The sequence below is a fragment of the Telopea speciosissima genome, chromosome 8 (genome assembly GCF_018873765.1).
Source record: "Telopea speciosissima isolate NSW1024214 ecotype Mountain lineage chromosome 8, Tspe_v1, whole genome shotgun sequence".
NCBI classification, from domain to species: Eukaryota; Viridiplantae; Streptophyta; class Magnoliopsida; order Proteales; family Proteaceae; genus Telopea; species Telopea speciosissima.
In genome coordinates, this window is record NC_057923.1 from 54,386,347 (window position 1) to 54,405,644 (window position 19,298).

The 19,298-nt window shown below is 37.7% G+C and overlaps 2 protein-coding genes across 3 annotated transcripts; both read right to left on the reverse strand.

Annotated features, from left to right (window-relative positions):
- Positions 1–3,136: 3,136 nt before the first annotated feature.
- On the reverse strand, positions 3,137–5,171 carry LOC122671416 (phosphoribosylaminoimidazole carboxylase, chloroplastic-like). The gene has a single exon (XM_043868612.1). It carries the CDS (start codon positions 5,159–5,161, stop codon positions 3,236–3,238), a length of 1,926 nt encoding a protein of 641 aa, XP_043724547.1. The 5' UTR covers positions 5,162–5,171; the 3' UTR covers positions 3,137–3,235.
- A 4,094-nt stretch (positions 5,172–9,265) lies between these two features.
- On the reverse strand, positions 9,266–19,223 carry LOC122671417 (elongation factor P). 2 transcript variants are annotated; one of them, XM_043868613.1, is made up of 7 exons: positions 18,994–19,219; positions 18,791–18,868; positions 16,208–16,314; positions 11,827–11,904; positions 11,357–11,458; positions 10,930–11,011; positions 9,266–9,788 (listed from the first exon to the last, which is right to left on the reverse strand). In XM_043868613.1, exons 1-7 carry the CDS (start codon positions 19,187–19,189, stop codon positions 9,670–9,672), a joined length of 762 nt encoding a protein of 253 aa, XP_043724548.1. In that variant the 5' UTR covers positions 19,190–19,219; the 3' UTR covers positions 9,266–9,669. The 2 variants fall into 2 exon arrangements, with proteins under 2 accessions (XP_043724548.1, XP_043724549.1); XM_043868614.1 differs by lacking the exon at positions 11,357–11,458 and having other exon boundaries at positions 18,994–19,223.
- Between the last annotated feature and the right edge of the window lie 75 nt (positions 19,224–19,298).

Genomic DNA, 19,298 nt, shown 5'->3' on the forward strand with positions numbered 1-19,298 from the left:
TCATAATTGTGTTAATTCTGTATTTCTCTTTCTAATGATGACTTGGCATCAATAGAATCGAAGAAAACCAGTATTTCTCTTTCTAATGTATTAATCTAATGTATCTACTCACATATCAAGTTTCAGCCCTACAGGAGTTTGCCACGTGGAAAAACATAGCTTTGAAAATCCAGGGCCATGGGAGATTGCACTGTAGTCACTAGAGTACCGTAGGCATGCATAGAAATACATGGAACAACAAACTCAGGCTTATCCCAACTTAATGGGGTTGGCTACATGGATCCAAAAAAAAAAAAAAAGGAACCTTTTCCCCTATAGAAGAACATCACGGCGGAATAGTAGCCCTGTAACAAATAATGCTTATATGCACCTAATTTCATCAATGAGTTCACACAAGTTTTGCTGGTAATGGATATAGAATCAGTTGGTCAACCTCCCGAGGGATCTAGAAATAAAGTAGATGGAACCCAAAACCTATCTAATTATTAAACCAGTAATATCTCTAGAAACCTGCTATTATGGTCAAGGGCCCATTACAGGGTATATGGGCTTAAGTCGGTAAGCTCTGGTCGTATTGCTCAAGGAGCCATTACAAGTACCATGGATCTTCAAGGCTCTTACCCAACTTCTGAAGGAGGGTTGTTTTCAGCTCCAAAACAACTCGGTTCAATGGAGTTCAGTCCAATCATCAAACCAGCTCCACCTACATATGGCTTTAGGGGTTGGGATTCTCCTATTTTTTTTCAAAGGCTCAAAAGCTCCTGTTGGTTTAGAAGATCCTCCAGACCCATTCCCAGGTGCTCATAATTTGGCTGTCATTGCTATCAGCACAAGAGATCCTTTCACAATTCGTCGTTCTGCCCTGGAGACATCTCTGGTGATGGGGTCAGGTGAGTCCTTCTCCAGGTATTGATCTTGGCATTGTAGGATCCTGTTCTAATTACCTTTCCACAATCAAAGATGAAGTGGAGAGGATGTTGTGCATAAGAATTTCCCCCATCTTATTAATCCACAGGCTGTCGCAATGACTAATGACATCTCCCATCCCTTCATCCTTTCCTCCTTCTAGATGTTGCATAGAGTCATAAGCTTGTGTTTTTATGACTCCAGTTGCAGCTGTCGTATCTTCGAATGGTGATCATACTGGAAGCTTTTTGCACCAGCAAGGGAAATCTCTTCTTCCAATCTCGTCATCATGCGTCTCAACCGGCATGCTGACCTACAAGCATCGTCTAAACAAGTCCACAACCTCTACCAGTCATTATTTGTATGGTCCTCTGAGAGCTCCAGTGTTACAAAGGATCGCCCTTCTATCAAGGAATCTGTGGCAGATGCCATCTCTACCAATGAAAGATTTGGGTTCATTTCCCTGGGGAACTAAGTGTATTGGACCAAAATTTAACACGTTTGGAGGTTAGGGATAGGATGGGTCCAAATGCAGAGGGAGGAATCTTGAAGCTGAAGGTGGGACTGGTAAGGAGATTAAGTTGTTGAAATGGCAGATGCAACAGACAAATACTAGCTAGCTTAAGGGTGTCTCAAGCCGGCGATGCGGTGTTTCTATCCACTTCTCTCTTGGGAGGTGCTGTGTAATGGTGTCTCAGGGAGAGTGGGATTGCTTTTCACGTTGAAGGCATGTAGGAGTGGTAGGTTTGTTCTGGTTGTTGAGGGGATCTTTTTGGGGGGATCCTTGGTATCGCATTTTTTTTCCTGGATTGTGCTCGTTGTATCCATAATCTTTTCCTCTTTCCAATAATTCTTGTTGTAAAAGAACCCCAGGGAAGAAAAAAAAGGTTCACGAATAACTACATAATTCTGAGTGTTCAACCGCAGGGATGTTTCCTTGTATAACACGATAGGGGGAGTCCCCCTATCAAGGGTTATCTTTTGATTTGTTCTTTTTCTTATTCTAGATAGATTTATTCTTTTCCTAGTTGTTTTCTTTGTTGATTAGTTGGTTTCCTAGTTAGAGTAGGAATCTCTATTGTAACTTTGTATCTCTTTAAATAGCATTGGTGAGGGGAAGCCTAAACTCATCGATTGTTAGTCTTTCTAGCAATTCTTCTTCTCCATTGTCTTCTCCATCCTCCTCTTGCTGGTTTTATACTTTGATATTGTCACACTGACCAATACAGATTGAATGTGCAAGAACAACTGCCAAATCAGCAAACATCATTATTTTGATCAGTTAATATTTTGTCATTTCAGTGGCATTCATTTCCTCAAAACCCTAAAACCAGAATCAATTTAATACTTACAGTAAGAATATTCAGACCTTTCCCATAGTGACATCCATCAGGAGATGACAAACTGAGAAATAGATGAAATGTACTCAACAAATGCCCAATTAGAAGATTTTTATAGGTGTTTTCCACTCCTTCAGAGTTAGGATTCAGGATCAAACCTCATTCCTTCCAGTTCATTAAAAAGGTGAAGAAAAGAAGTAGCCGGACTGGTACCACTGGTAGGGCCCCATTCAGTTGCAACTCTCCCACTCAAGATCATGTAAGGATGTAGAAAATCAATGTCCACTGAGTTAACCAGCCAATTTCACCAGCAACTGGAACAAGACAAAAAACCGCATACAGAGAAGTGATGGCAGATATATGTGTACCCTGACATACGAGAGAGAACAGACGGATCAAAAGACTGACTGTAGATGGCCTGCTGGACATACCTAGAAATGTACAACTCAACTCAACTGATCCCCTGCACAGCTCTCAGTCTTGAACAGTGTAGCAAACTGTTTGCTTCCCCAACCCCATCCCAAAAACACACACACACAAGAAAACCTCGCCTATTTCTACCCGTCCATCAATTGTAATCGCATTCTAGCATAGATAATAATTTTCTGTTGAAACAAAGACTGTGAAACTGGTTCACCAACTTATGTTAGTGGATCACCGAAAAACTACCATTATAGGGTGTCATGAACCAAATGGAAAGGCTGACACTGCATTTTCATTTATATCAAAATCTACTGGTATATTCCTCACGTAGGTACTAAATCATGCAGTCTAAAACTCAATTTCCTTGTACTCTGAAGAATATTCAAACAAAATATCAAGAGAGAGAAAGACAAAGAAAAACTAATGGAGAACTGATTTAGGAAGCTATGTCAATCAGAGATAACGAATTGCATGCAAAGAATAAAATCAAAATTCGATATTCATTCCTTCATTCATTTTAAAACTACTCAAGCCACTTGAATCTTACAAAAAAAGTATGTTCGAGATCAAGGATTTGAATATCCGTCCCAACCATCTTTCTGGAGCTTGTCGGCCTTCCTCAAGACATCATCCTTCATGTCTTGTTGATATTGGACTAATCTAGCCTGTAAATCAGCATCCCCCACTGCCAAAATCCTAGTTGCTAACAAAGCTGCGTTTCTCGCATTGTTTATTGCAACTGTTGCAACAGGAACACCCCTTGGCATCTGAACAATTGATAAGAGAGAATCAAGCCCCTCCAGTGAAGACGCACGTACAGGAACACCAATAACAGGTAATGGAGTCAATGCAGCCACCATACCAGGCAAGTGGGCAGCACCACCAGCACCAGCAATGATAATCCGAATTCCTCGTTCCCGGGCTGACAAAGCATAAGAGTACATCAGTTCAGGGGTTCGATGTGCTGAAACTATCCTCACTTCAATCGGCACACCAAGAGAATTCAAAATATTTGCAGCATCCCTCATGACTGGAAGATCAGAATCAGAGCCCATTATAATACCAACATGTGGAGCAGTGAAATTCTGATCTTCCAGACTTCCTTCACTTAGCATTGAATTCAACCACCTTTCCACTATGCCCAGAGATGGGCCCACAATTGTGACATGGCCCATTTTCCTCTGCTTTCGCATTTCTGGCTTATCATACCAATGAACAGAAGCCCTAGGAATTCTCATCGCCCTTCCAATCAGCTGGTTTGCCAAATAGAACCCCGGCTCCCCATCCTCTTCGCCAAGTAAATTGTACATGATGGCAGCTGGTGTTTTCATTGATGGATCACCAAGAGGAAGACCGACAACAGCACGCAAATGCTGCTCAAATTGTGAAGTAAAACAAGATTCAATTGTGTGATGCCCACTATTATGAGGTCTAGGAGCTACTTCATTTAGCAAAATTTGGCCATCCCTTGTCAAAAACAACTCAACCGCAAACACACCAGCTCCTTCTAATGAACTAATGGCCTTTTTTGCAATATCAGTAGCCAGGCTTCTGACCATCCATGGTACATCAGCTGGTGCCTTAACAATGTGACAGATATTATCCTGGTGAATAGTTTCAACAACAGGATAGCATGAAATAGAATTGTCTCTTCCCCTTGCCACAATAACAGCCAGCTCCTTTACAAATGGAGCCCACTTCTCAACATATAAGCCTCGATTATATCCTCCAAGAGCAGCAACAGCGGAAGAAAGCTCCTCTTTGCTGTGAGCAACGGCATTTCCACGCCCATCATAAGCTAGCCTTTTGCTCTTGATCATAAGAGGATAACCAAATAAATCTCCTGCCTTCTCTGCACTTTCAAGATCGTCTATCTGCAAAAAATCAGGAACTGGAATTGCATTCTTAGAAAAATGAACTTTCTGGAGATATTTGTCTTGGATTATTTGGATGGTAGAGGCTTTGGGCTGGCAATCTACTCCTTGTTGCTCAAGTTTCTCTATCGTAATTGCATCAACATGTTCAATTTCCACGGTCAATACTCCACATCTTTTTGCAAATTCCTGAACCGTAGCACTATCATCAAAACTTCCAACCATATGATAATAGGAAAGCGCACTTGCTGGACAGTTCTCGTGTGGATCCAAAACTGCTACTTTGATGCCAATCTGAGAAGCTGCCTGACATATCATGCGAGCCAACTGACCTCCCCCCAGGACTCCCACAACTATATCGGAGAGTCCATGGACTGGTAAATCACCCTTCTCAGCGGAACTGTCATGACCTTCACTAGATGCCTGGCAATGAGTGATCCAACTCTTCTTCTGCACAGAAGAAGAATATCCAAACTCAGCCCTTCCTCGATTGTTCACTCCCAATGGAAAATCCACTTCTTTCCTTTGATGATATGTAGGTTGATTTCTGAATTCTGAGCCAAACACAAAATAATTCCGGTGACCACAGAATGCTGCAGAGTGACACCGGAGAAGCATTTTGTGGCTTTCACCGAGTAGATGCAGAGTGATGATAGGGCAAAATAAGGAATGAAGAAACGAGACACTATCTACTGCTGGCGGTGCAAACTAGGTCGTCTTCCACTCGTACTTCCATCTTTGACATGAGGAATCGTCTTCTCCGCACTCTGTTGCAAAACAGAGAAGACGAACTTCACAATTAGAACCTATATAGCAATTCTGCACCTAAAATTGAACCGGTTTCAAACCCTACTTAGGTTCTTGAGGGAAGGAGAAGGGAAGGGTAGGCTACTGCAGCAGTCTGCAGGGCGACGCCGGGTTTATCTGGTTTATTGAGAAGGTTAGGGTTTATGGATTTAAAAAAATGCTTAAAACGGGCCAGCACGGGAGTAAATGTAAATGAAAGTGTACGCGGAAGCATCGACGGGGTAGGGGTGGAATTTGTTAGAAATTATTTTTTGGGAAACCCTCAGCCTAGCCCTAATCTAGTGGTTCACTATAATACGATCATAGAGCTCGGCTGGAAGATGTGACATCCAATGGTGTCGAGCTCGAGAAGAAAGAAAAGGGAAAAAAAATAGAAAACTGTCTTGCATCGAGCTCGCACTGGGATGAAGCTTCTTCCACGTGTTGAGCTTTCAGGACCACACTGTGGTGCACTGCCAGATGCTCGCACTACAAAGGATTTTAAACCACGTATATTAGTGATGAATATTTAAGAAACCGCAAGATACTCAACAATAAGAATTTTGATTTGAGTATTTACCAACCATTATTTCTCTTCTTTGTGGGAGGAAGAGATGAATATTTAACATAAATTGCACCGTATTTATTTATAGGGAGAAAGTTCTCTGTTCGGAAGTGTGGCCTACGCCAGCACTCCCATGAGTCTATCTCTCTCCTCCTCATGTGAAAAGATATCTCTACCCCTTTGTTTTAAAAAGGAGAGAGATAGACACATAGGAGTGCTAGCGTAGACCACACTCCCGTACAGAAAACTACTTCTCTTATTTATAATACTATGTGTAGACTCTTATCAAACTACTAAGTCATGTAATTAATTAAACCCACATAATTGACAATTTCACCAAAATTTTCACCTTTCATGATATGTCTGGCACGAGTCACGCTATCTTTCCCTAATAATAATGATGATTTTTTCTTTCTTAATGCTCGAAGTATCACATCATTCTACCATGTGGTAAAAAATTGTGAACCATCAAAGGAAGCTTATATCGACGGGCACTTTTCCTTTTTTTTTTTAGTAGTTTTATATTCAAAACTTTTCCTCTAATGATTCATCCTACAAATTTTGGGCTCCATACAACATGCCATGTGGGTTATTCACCCAAGGTAAAAGAAATACAAAATTTTTTCACATCTTTTAACTTTATTCGAATTATTTGACAAATAATTCATCTTTTTCTCAGTAAAGTTCTCAATCTGAGGTCCTTCAAATAAATGGAATCCACCTAGTCTCCCTTACTACAAGCTAAACTCTGATGCATCCAAGAAACTAGGTAGCTCAGCATGTGGCATTGGCATTATAATCAGAGATTACCATGGTCAACCCATTTTCACAAAATCTGAGTCCTCCGAGGCAACAGACATTGTTGAAAGCACTAGCTTTTCGGAATGGTATCCTAGAAATAAAGTGATCTCTTTCATCCTTGCTCCAGGAAAAACAGCTCCCCTCTCTATTTAATAGATCATTGAGGACATTCTCTATCTTGCTCCACTCTTCCTCTCATGTAAATTTTCATATATTTCTAGGACCTTGAACCTTGTGGCGAACGTCCTAACCTGGAAGGCCCTGTCTATGTAGCGTTCGACAGATAGGCCAATTTTCACTCCCTGATTGAGGGAATTATGTAATTCTTCAATTGGGTGTCAAACACCTACCTATCAATATATTTTCCTTTATCAAACAATAAGATTAAGTTCACAAGAAATCAAGTGGGCAATGTCGAAGCAAGTCCATAGAGATCTGAACTAATTCGGTAAATCAGGTAAAATGGCTATCAACAAAAGTGCAAGAGGGGAACTGGCCATGGGAGTTATTTGCGTATCTTTTCAATACAAATTCGGTTTTAAATTTTTTTTAAAGTTTTCTAATTATAAAACAAGAAAGACCTTATGCGGCTTAGCTCATAAATTGGCTAATTATGGTAGAGTTTGTTTAGAAGGGGTAGTTTATGAACATATGCCGGATCTAATTTCTTGAAGTTTATCAAAAGTTTTTTACTTAAAAAAAAAAATCATCTAATAACTTCAAGTTGAGATGACTAACAAATAAAAGAGAGGGCAAGGACTAAGGACCAATCTCATACTAGTTCGACATCAAGGTTGTTCAAAAAGATCTGAGACTCCATTTCCTTCGACATCAAAAGCAAGTTTTCATCTATTGTGATGTGGTCCTGTATTTTTTTTTTTCTTTTCCACTTTCGGGACCCCTTGTATTCTCTTTCTTTGGCAATGAATTTTTTATTCACCCAAAAAAAAAAGACCAATCCCTATTCACAGAATCTTCCTGATGTAGCATGCTAATTGCTTTTTAGTTCCATTAAGAGCACACACCTACATTTTCTTAAACCTGTCTTAACAAACTTCCATCAATAATGTAAGATTCATAATTGCCACAAGCACTTTTGTTTACCAGAAATCAAAAGATTTCAATTCCTAATGAGGAACAAAGTAAAGGTGATCAAATATTTTTAAGTGCATAAACTTAAACAAAAAAAATAGAGTGGGGATGAGGGAAGTTCAATCTCATAAGACCATTTGTTAGATTCTTCAAATGTGCAATGGGTTCCATTTTTGTTGATGAAGGACAAGATTCCTGGCATACCATAAAGCATATATGTTCTTCATTAGGCTTTTCCAATTCCATGAAGAGTTTCTTTGAGGCTTTGCATCTAAAAAGGATGATCTAGGGAAATACTTAGCCTCAAGGATCTTATTTGTACATATAGAGAGGAATCTCTACACATGTTCACATAAAGAGGAAGCCCTACATAAGTGGAATCAATACTCCTGCCCTGCTTTTTAGGGGATGATTAGAAGGGGAAAGGGTCTCTACATATCTGTACACATGAAGGAGGAATCTCTACACATGTTCACATAAAGAGGAAGCCCTACATAAGTGGCTTCAAACATCTTCATTGCCACATGACAGGCAAACCCCTATGCATCCAAAATATGTAAACTTGTTGCTGATATCAGTTATCAACAAGCATCATGAAAAATGAGACACTGGATAATCAACAAGTCAATTTTGGTCAACATTTGAGTGAATAGAAAAAGATGCATTATGAACCAATGGTTTTTTTTAGGGGGGGGGGGGGGGGAGGGGTGGTGGAGAAAAAAGTTGTACTAAGAAGCAAAAAGAGATAAACAAGTAACTCAACAATCTAAGACTACATATGCTCATTAACATCTTTCTCAACCAAAAGGAGGTTATTAAGGGCAGCAAAATTTTAGACATTCCTGGTTCCAAGTCGACAATTTGTGATGTCTATACATGTCCAATCCAGTTTGTTTAATTGCATCACATATATCACAAAGTTTATATGTGTTAGATAAATCAGAGTTTAAGTAGTGTTAAAACATGTTATTTTGAAGATTTGAACCCAAAACCTAATATGTAGATGAGAGCAGTTTTTTAAGCATAACAGTATACAAACCGACTCAATATCTGCCATCTTTTCTTTTCTCTTTTTTTTTTTTACGAAGCAAATACCATCCACTTAGCACATTAGATAAGAGCTGGAATTTTGTAGACAAATAAACTCCAAGATCCCCTGCTCCCATTCAAGTTTCAGCCAAAACAGAGTTAACCAACTGGCAAAATAAAGCTATGAAAAGCCAGTGAAAAAACATAGCACTTGTTGAAAAGAATGACAGTTGGAAGTACAAGGGGAATAAACCAGTGCATAGGAGGGTATTTTTAACAAGGATTTGGAGCAAAAATGTCTCATAATTGCTTTAGTAGAATTTAAAATTGGAAGAACTCATATAAATGCTTTAAAAATGAAAAAGTAATTCATCCTTCAAGCAAAAGAATTAACTACTCTGTGGGCTATAATGCACCTAATAGTGGATAAATAAGTTGAATTTCATGGATTGGTACAAAGGTCTTATCTACAGGCTACAACCCCATCAGTCAACTGCTTCATTGAAAGAAATAGCTGCAAAAATGGATTTGCATTTATGTGGTACTAATAGACAATGTAGATGGCCAGGAGACTGGTTTAAAACTGCAAATCTCTATAACTCCTGAGTTTCAGATAATGTCAATTCAAAGGTATTCTATTGATATGTAGTCGAAGTAGATCAATGGGTGGGATACACAAGTGTGCTATGGATGGCACCACCAATCTCTATGGGTCTTCAACAGTACTTTACATCATGGAAGCCTCTAGTTAAAAGAAAGCTTGCCAATGATCTCTTAAACCTGTCAAAAATGGATCAGAATAGCAAAGGGTAGTCCTTGGTAAATGGGATTATAAAAACTTTGGAGCCATTGGTTAAGCACGGCTCATGTATTGGCCAGTTCTCGTATCCACCATTATTTCATCACCAATATTCACAAACAATGGAACATTTACAACAGCTCCAGTATCTAGAGTCGCTGGCTTTGATCCTCCTGAAACAATATTTTATTTATCAGAGAACTAAAGGTAATGATACTTCCAATATCACTATTCCACATGTCATGCAGACTATGCAGTGTAACAACCATCTCCAGCTTAAACAAGGGATGGATAGGATTTATAGAAGAATAATAAGAATCCTTTGGAAGATTGTTGCTTGATCAGCATAACTTTCCAAAAGAGGTGAGTTTTGCCCCTTAATTAACAGTCTGAAAAAATATACACCCTTAGTTGCTTTTTTATCTCATGGAAATTGGATGTAGGAAATAATGCAATTGTTCCCAGAAGCACTACGGGATCAACTGTAAACAGTGCACATCATCAGTGATCTAGACCTTCCAGTGATGGGCGACATGGTAATGGAAATGATTGCAACCATTCGTCTGGTCAATAAAGTTACTAGTAGTTGTCTTCAAAAAATAAAATAATATAATATATAAATAAATCATTGGCACAATAGCTAGATCATGGATAATAACACCACAACACACTTACTATCATACAGAAATATGCTAAAATAGTACTTGCATTAACCCCATTACCCCAATTCAAAACTTTTAACATTTTGATAAGTATGTCTATAAAACAAGGGAAAAAGAACTCTGTCTGGGAGTGTGGCCTACGCCAGCACTCCCATGAGTCTATATCTCTCTTCCCCATATGAAAAGACACATATGCCCCCTTGTTTTAAGGAGGAGAGAAATAGACACATGGGAGGGCTGGCATAGGCCACACTCCCAGACAGAAAACTACTTCCCATAAAACAAATATCCAAAATGGCCCAGAAAATTGACTTGTTTCAGCATAAGAGTTACATTGATCAACAATCAGCAACAATTCATATCCTCATTGACCTGGAACCCAATGGGTGAAACACCTACAGGGGAAAACTATAGCCCAACCAAATGCAGCTCATTGACCTCCACAAACACCAATTGATAGATTTTTTTAATGGGCTCTATCAAATTACTTCCACCATCTAACCAATGACACTATTCAATACTAATGAAATTTTTTTCAAATGGGGTGGAAAAGTTTAGACTGATGTAGAGCTTATAGATCAGAAATTTATGAAAGATTCCTTTTCATTAAGGAGGCTTCTGTTAATTACCAAAAAAAAATCTACTGCATTACCTTGTGCAGTGTCACCTCTAAGTCCAGGGTCCACATCAACCACAGTCAACTTAACTGAGACGGGAAGTTCAAAATCAATAACCTGTGTGGGAGAAAAATGTCATGTTATTAATTGTGCATCGCCATACAAACATGTGTGAGTGTGTATGCCCACGTGTGAAGCTTCTGTATTTATCTGCATATTCACAGCTTTATGGATGGGAAGTGATACAAATATCAAGTAGAGGACTACGATACAAAAAAGCTCAAGCACACTGAAGCAACAATGGCTGTTGAGCAGGGTGGTGCTCCAATGCAACATGCACCATGGGGTACTTCACTGTATAACAGAACTCTTCATGCATATGCCAGTTGTTTGTAGGTTACACGAAGAAAGAATGCATTAAACATAACATGCACAATAGATGCAATGAAGGGTAAAAAGTACTTTTCCATTCCAGAAGAGCACAGTGCAGTCCATGCCCTCTTTTAGCCACTTAGTCTTATCGCCAACATCTGACGCATTTAAACGTATTTCTTCATAAGTACTCTGAAATGTAGAACATTCCAAAATTATTAATGGAAGTGAAATCAAAACAAGCTTTTTAGTGTTTATAAGTTCAGAAACTTCAAATTATAACTAAATAGAAATTGATCATTTTAATTTGAGAAAATAATTGCACTCAAGTGCCCTATAATTGATATCCTGCAACTATCGACTTATAGTATATCAATGAAAACTATACGTCCAGTATGGTGAAATTGCACAGATAAATCCCAAAAGGGTTCAGATAATACTGTCAGTATGGAATAAGAACCAGAGTGTTGAATGACAGTATTCACTCTAGGTAGCAGATTTACAGAAAACAATATTGTATTGTCACAAAGAAATGATGTAAAAAGTATGATAATCAATACCAGGTCCATGAACACAAACTGGTTACCATCTTTGTACGTATACTGTTTGGTTTCCTTCATCATATTTGCCTCAGTTATCTTGGAAAACAAAAAACAAAAAAGGATTATTAGATAATTCAGTTACAAAAAGGCAATATTGCATTCATAAAAGGCCTTTGGCAGGTCATATAGAAACAAAAACAAACCAAGATGATAGAAAATCAGAGCTACGAGAGCAAGGGGACAACTTGGGCAATTCAACCGGAAGAGTTACATTTTGTCAAGGTTTCTAACTGATTTATCAATAAATTCAATGGTCTCTTTATTTATTTCACAAAACCTCATGAAAATTGTAACTGACTTAAAAGGGAAAAACGGTTTAGATGGACCATCCATAATCCTCTGCTATGTCACCCGTTCAGCTGTGTAAGAACGGATGGCATGGCCAATCCAGACTGTCAATCAAACAGGTCAATCATTAGATTCACCACTTAAATGGCCATAAACCCTGCATGGTAGAAAAGTGCTTTGAGCAAGTTAAAATCAATTTATTGACATGTAACAAGTCCATGATGGGAGCCACACCTTGAGTTGTTTAGGTTTCTTAATTAGAGTCCAATTAGATTGTGGATTTATAATTTATTAGGCAGGAATTAGCTTTTGAAGTATTTTGTCTTCTAAAATTTACATAAAATTACAATAGGTCAAACTGTCAACCATAGTTGTCAAGGCGGCAAGGCAAACCAAGACGGTGGAGGGATGTCTAAGCGCTTGGGCGACCAAGGCGCCCAAGTGTTATTTTTTATTTCCCCTCTTTTCTAACATTATTTAGTATGCTACAATATGTACCTTATATCATCAAAAATCAACATTAAGCCACATCAAATCAACATTAAATCACATCAAGTTATCAAAAATAATATTAAGCTAAATAAAGTCATCAAAAATCAACATAGAAATAGAAGACAACAGAATTGAAGAAGCAAGCTATTAGAAGTTTGAAACAATCAAAACATACATTTGGTTTATATGTTCTTGGAATTGGTCATTTTCAAGTATACCTAGTCTCACATTTGGTTTATACTGTTCTTAGAAAATATATGATCTAATCAATAAGTAATTAACCTACTCTCAAGTTAGAGGAAATGTTCTTGTTCTCTAAGAAATTTGATTGATCAATGATTTTATTTTTACATGAGACTTTTTGTATTAGGTAGAGCATAAAACCAGTTTTCCAACAAATCCAAGATTGCTTAAATCTGATTTATATTAAAGGAGTTATGTTCTGGTCAAACCTTATTTGGTGTGCGCGAATACTGTCAAAATCGCTCTGAATGAAAATATTTTTTAGATATTAAAACAAATGAATATTTTACCACACTTTTGGTTTTTAGCAATGTTTTACCATATTAAGATTTATGAAATTTTTAGATTTGAGAAAAACCCCAGAGCATTAGAAAGTTGAAAATTTCACCTATCACTAACAATCCAATTTTTGTTCTTGAATTGGGGAGTTGACTTTTATCCTTTTGGAATTTTATTTTTTTAACTATTTTTATTAGATTGAAATAGAGGGTATTTGCTTATTTATGAATAATATCTTAAGTAAATGAAACATTTACTTAAATGATATTTGGCATAAATAAGTGCCAGAACCTGGCTCGATACCAATTAAACCAGTGCAAGGCGCCCTCCAATAAGACGGCAGCCGCCTAGGCACCTAGAAATCCGCTTGGACTCCTAGGCGGCGCCTTGGCAATGCCTTGACAACTATGGGTGTCAACATTAAGTGCTTTTTTAGAGTTTCGATATATTTTTTACGTTTTTCAACTTTTTTTATGAATAGGATACACACATAAAAAAGCCATGACCTAATACAGGACTCATATCCCTAAAGCAAAGTCTAGGCAAAACAGTTGTCTTGCCCAGCTATATCAGTTACTCCATAATTTGCTGATTATAGTCTTCATTGGGATGTGATGGGCTAAAGCAGCCAAGTCCCCAACGTGCCTAACAGGTGGGGAAAATCTCCATGGACAATCATCACACTCTTTTATCCAGCTACAACAGTTGCAGAGTCACCTTTTACTTGAATGTTATTAACTCCAGCTGAAAGAACTTCCAAACCCACCCACAAGGACTAAAATTAGGCCCTAACCAATTCCCAACAAAATCACCCTCTCAAAAGTATCTCTAAGCAGACTGCCGACTTCTGAAGGACCCAGATTCCCCAAAAGAGCACCGCTCGGAATTTAACTTAACACGTCCAACTAGAGGAGGAGTCCACAAAGGCATAGTCCAACTCCTCAAAGTACTAGAAACATGACCTGAGACCAATTCTGAAACAAGTAGCCACATAGGACATCCTTAAAAATAGGACCAGGTGCTGCCAGAGAGCAACTCTAGAACTTGCCCACTGCACCATTGGCATTTGGAGAACGTATCTCAGCCTCTATAATAAACTGATGCTCCACTCTCCAAAATTCCCCAATAAATGTGAGGATTCAATAAAAAATGCCTAAAAATACACAAAAATAAGAATAGAAATAATTTTGATTGTGAGAACTCAGTGTCTCAGAACTTACATTTTCTTATTCTTTTACCAGTTTTTTAGATTGATAATCCATTTCCCATAATAAAGGTTGAGAAAATTTCTGGCATACTACTCGTAGCATAAAGATATATAGGATTTCAAGGTGGATTTGTTCAAGTAGGTCTGCACACAGATCTCCTTGGAGGAAGTGTAGTTGCTCTCAGTTCCAGGCTCTAGAGCAGGATGGATGGGAAGAACTAGTACAGTCTCTCCTGTGGATGCTCTGTGGATGCTCTTCTGCAATAACTCCCACCACCCTAGGAAAGTGCACTATGCACCATGCTGGCCATAACCACTGGAGGAAGATGCACCTTCATGCTCATAACCACCCTAACTCCTTGCATAGTACCCAAATGAACTCTGCTAAAAGACTCCCAAGAATGAACCTCAAGATGGTTTTTGACTTCACAAATTTATCATTTTCATAAAAATATATGTAGTTTATTGAGGTCATCATAACAACACAATATATTGGTAATAAATATTATGAAATAAAAGCTTAGGAATCCACGGTATTATTTGGTATGTGCCTTTTTTAAAATATACTTCATATTTCCCATTATTTATTATAGAATTAAATAAATTTTTATTTCCACAAGAAATTTAAAAAGTCATTACATTTTTATTTTATTGGGCCTTTCCCAATTTTCCCAATAAGAAGTTAGTAATGAAAATCATCAATCATTTGCAGATGCATCAAAACTCTCTCTCTCTGTTTACTTAATCAAAACATGTATGCAGCATTATATCAACATTAAATTATAAAGTAAATCATCCTTTTTCAGAAACATTTCCATACTTCTAATTCATATATAACATACTGGGCCATGTTAAAGAAGTAAAGAAAATACAACACAAAAATTTATATTTTTATTTGCAAAATAATCAAAATTTATGGAAATCTTTGGCATAAATCTCAGTTCAATGAAATAATCAGAGAAAAATATGTTGGTCGAAAATTTCAGAATTTTTTTTCAATTCCTTAGACAAAAAATTATGAAATTTCCCACTTTTCAAAACCTTTATTATCACCAGTAAGCCTATCACATAGGCTAATAATCTTGATCCATAACAAGATCGGTCATTCAACTAAGACTCAAAATTTATGGGAATTTTTGGCATAAATCTCAGTTCAATGAAATAATCAGAGAAAAATATTTTGGTAAAAAATTTCAGAAGTTTTTTTTCAGTTCCCTAGACAAAAAAAATTTATGAAATTTCCCACTTTTCAAAACCTTTTTTTTTAACCAAAAAAAATGTAACAATTTCAAAATTTTATCTAGGTTACACCCACATTTATACAATTTTGCAATTATAGGTCTAAACTCTAAAGCTAGTTAACTTACACCAATCGAAAAAAGGGGGAGCACTAAATTGCATTTTACTCTGTAAATCGATTCAATCTTGGTGAAAGATAAGCATACAATAAAAAGACATCTTTAATCCTCACCATGGCCCTTCTATATTTGCAAAGGAAAAAAACTCCTTAACTTCTGAATGGTATAAAATCCAGGAGGTACCATAGCTACTGATGTATAGGATTCAATTTACCTGAAGTGAATGGTCTGTAACGCACAATTAATGTAACAAATGAAGAATATCCCACATATTCCCCTAAGCCCTTAAGAGTGGATTGGAAATGGAGATATTTGTTATGTCCATAAATAAACAGGAATGACAGGAAAAAAATTTATTTGCAATGTTGGTCATTAGAACATTAAGATCAAACTTGTGACAGGCAGGCCAAATAAGATCAATAGAATTAAACTGCAATAATATATCAGTTGGCAGTTAAAATTAAGATATTACCGTACTTCCAGCTCGAAAAGTTTTCTCAACTGTGTTGCCTGTTACATAATTCCGCATCTTGGTCCTCACAAAAGCTGCTCCTTTTCCAGGTTTTACATGAAGAAATTCTAAAGGGGCCAGCAGAAAAGCAAGGATAATTTTCTAATTAGAAGAAAGAAGGGAACATACAGTGCAGTTAGTCTCTCACAATAAAAGCAGAAATACCCTAACAGATGACTAACTCTCTATCCACAAAGGAGGGGTGTCAATCTAGGACCGGAACCGACCGATCAAAAATCGGAGCCTTCTGCTCCCAGACATTAGATTGATTGAAACTTTAGAACCAGAATAGGACCAAACCGATTAACCGGTTAGAACTGATCAGGAATTGATTACGTAGCGATAATGGGGGTTTATATATGAGTGTCTAGGTTTTTCACTCACTTGGGCCAAGCATACTCATGGTAAAATGGGCCATTGAACCTTATTCCTCTTAACTACATTTTCATTTTTCTTTTTACTTTCTTTCATTTGTCATTTTCCAGTTTGCATTGCTCATCTTTTTATGTTTAGACCTCAGTTTTCCCTACTTTGTTTTGTTGGATCCATGTAGCCGACCCCATAAGTTGAGATAAGGCTGAGTTTGTTGTTTGTTTTGAGTCCACAGGCTTTATATTTCAAAGATTTTTGTCTAACATTATCATAGCTTGTGGTATGGGCCCAATATATTGGCTAAAAAATACTTGCTTTGGGCTTACTTGACTGGTGCTTTGGTCTTGGGACCGATTAAGAACTGGGACCAAACGAAACAGACCATTGAATTTGATTGGTCTAGTTCCAAAATTTGGAACCAATTAGTTGATCAGGACAGTTATGGTCCTAGCCCCAAAAAGGTGGAACTGATTAGAATCCATCCCGATTAACCGGAACCATCCCAACAAAGTAAAGTGTTACTTGAAGGGGAAAAAAGGAGAGAGGCATGTTTAAGACTTTTCAGGGGTCCCAACAGGACTAAGGACGGTAAGGAAGAAAGCGAGTGGATCTGCATGTTATCCACTCCTTTAAGTTCTTGTTCCAGAAATTTCATAGCTACGGTCAAGGCATAACAACTTAAAACTCCCTTGTTATCCACCAATGACCATGGAAATGTTTCCAGATCATTTATCTACACAAGCTCCAGTACTGGTGATCAAATTACCTTGAGGGTAATAAATCATTAAGTGCAAAGCAGAAGCTAGATTAGCCATGAGATGATGATAAAATAAAAGGTGCTGGGTGCACAAATAAAGGACTATTAATTCTTATTTTTAGATTTTTATTTTATTGTGTTTTTGTCTTCGGACTATCAACATCATCATCATCATCAACATTCTTTTTCTTATTCATCTATAAATTCATTTTCCCCTTGTTCTATTTCGTCTTTTTTCCCTCCTGGTGATGTGTGTGTGTGTGTGTGTGATATCCTCAAAAGGACATTTGGATGGGAGAAATATTAGGTAGATAGCAGAAAACTAAAAAAGACCCAAACAAAGTCGGTGCCACCACAGTTTGGGCTCAAGTAACACAGGGATAAGCACGTAGAAACACATGGACAAAGCAAAAAATGCATACCAGCTACCTCGACAACAAAAAGAGAAAGACACTCTATAGACAGACAATCTTCATTGGCATATTGCTTTCGTGATGAGGATTAATTCCAAACAAGGGGAAACCACTCTGAGCCCAAGTATGGATTTACTATAGATAGACAAACAATCTTAACCTACAATGTTAAGTCATGTAGATTGACTTCACAGTCCACAATACTTACACCTACATTGTTTTCTTGACTCTGCATCCTTGCATCAATTGAATGCTACTATGCAGGGTTTTAGGAATCGGTATTGGATCGGCTGTGACCGATATGGACCGGCCGATACGTTATGGATATGGGGTTTTTTGTAATGAAAAAATGGTGTTTTGATTCAGTATCAGACTGATACGACCGATCCATATCGGTATCAGTTTTGCCAGCAACCGATAACAGTGCCGATACTGTGAACTAAACCCCTGCTACTATGGACTAATTAACAATTTTACCAGTGGTTTCCCATCTTTTGCAGCCTTCTCCAACCAAATCTCACATATTCTTACCTTCCCCAGAGGCTCAAGGTCTAAAGCGACCTATTTAACAATTAGAACAGTGTAGATAAATATTTTCTAAAATAACTTCAAAATCAAGAGATCACAAAAGAACGATGACATCATAACCACCAAAAACTAAGTGGGGTGCATCTATTGGAGAAGTGAAAGAATTTTGAACTATTTCCTCCCCCCCCACCCCCGCAAAAGTAATATTAGGAGCAACTATCATTGTGCATTGTTTTTACTGAACAACAAGATCAAGCGATGGGGAAGACGGAACAGAGAAGCAACAACATTAATTCATTAACGAGGGTACATTGCGGACCAACGGATTCAACTTAGCTGAAATCTGAAGTCACTGAGATTCCAAGAACATCGTGGAGTAAGACAATTATTGCAGGAAAATTAAAATAGATTTTGTAAGCAAACTAATAAGGAAAAAAAATTCGGGGGGAGGGGAAAAGAAAAGGATATAAGTACCTATAACCCTCCAAGGAGCTCCATCAACTTCAACATTCGAGCCCACTTTGATATCATTGCTAGAAAATGCAAAAATTTCTGCACCAATATAGCGCGATAGATGTAGAGTTTGTCCGTGAAAACAATTTCGAATGAAAAAAAAAAGTTAATTATTAGGAAACGAAAACAAAAACCGGAGTATCTTAAAGTGAATTCAAGCTTACTTGGAAATCTGTAACGCAGAGGCGTTCCGGAGGAGATTCGCATTGGGAAAAAAGATGGTTTTCGTGAGAAAGAAACTGAAGAAGAACGAGAGGAACAACTCGAACACAGATTGAAGGTTGCGATTCTCGCCATGCTTCGATTACTATTTCCGATGTTTAGCGAACAACCGAACTGTGCCGCCAAAATCTTCCCCATATTTTAGAGGACCGTCGAATGTTCAAAACTGATAAGGGATTTTGGCTTTTTCTCGTAGGGGGTATATACGTGTGTTACCATGTCTGAGAATTTTTTTTTTTTTTTTAAT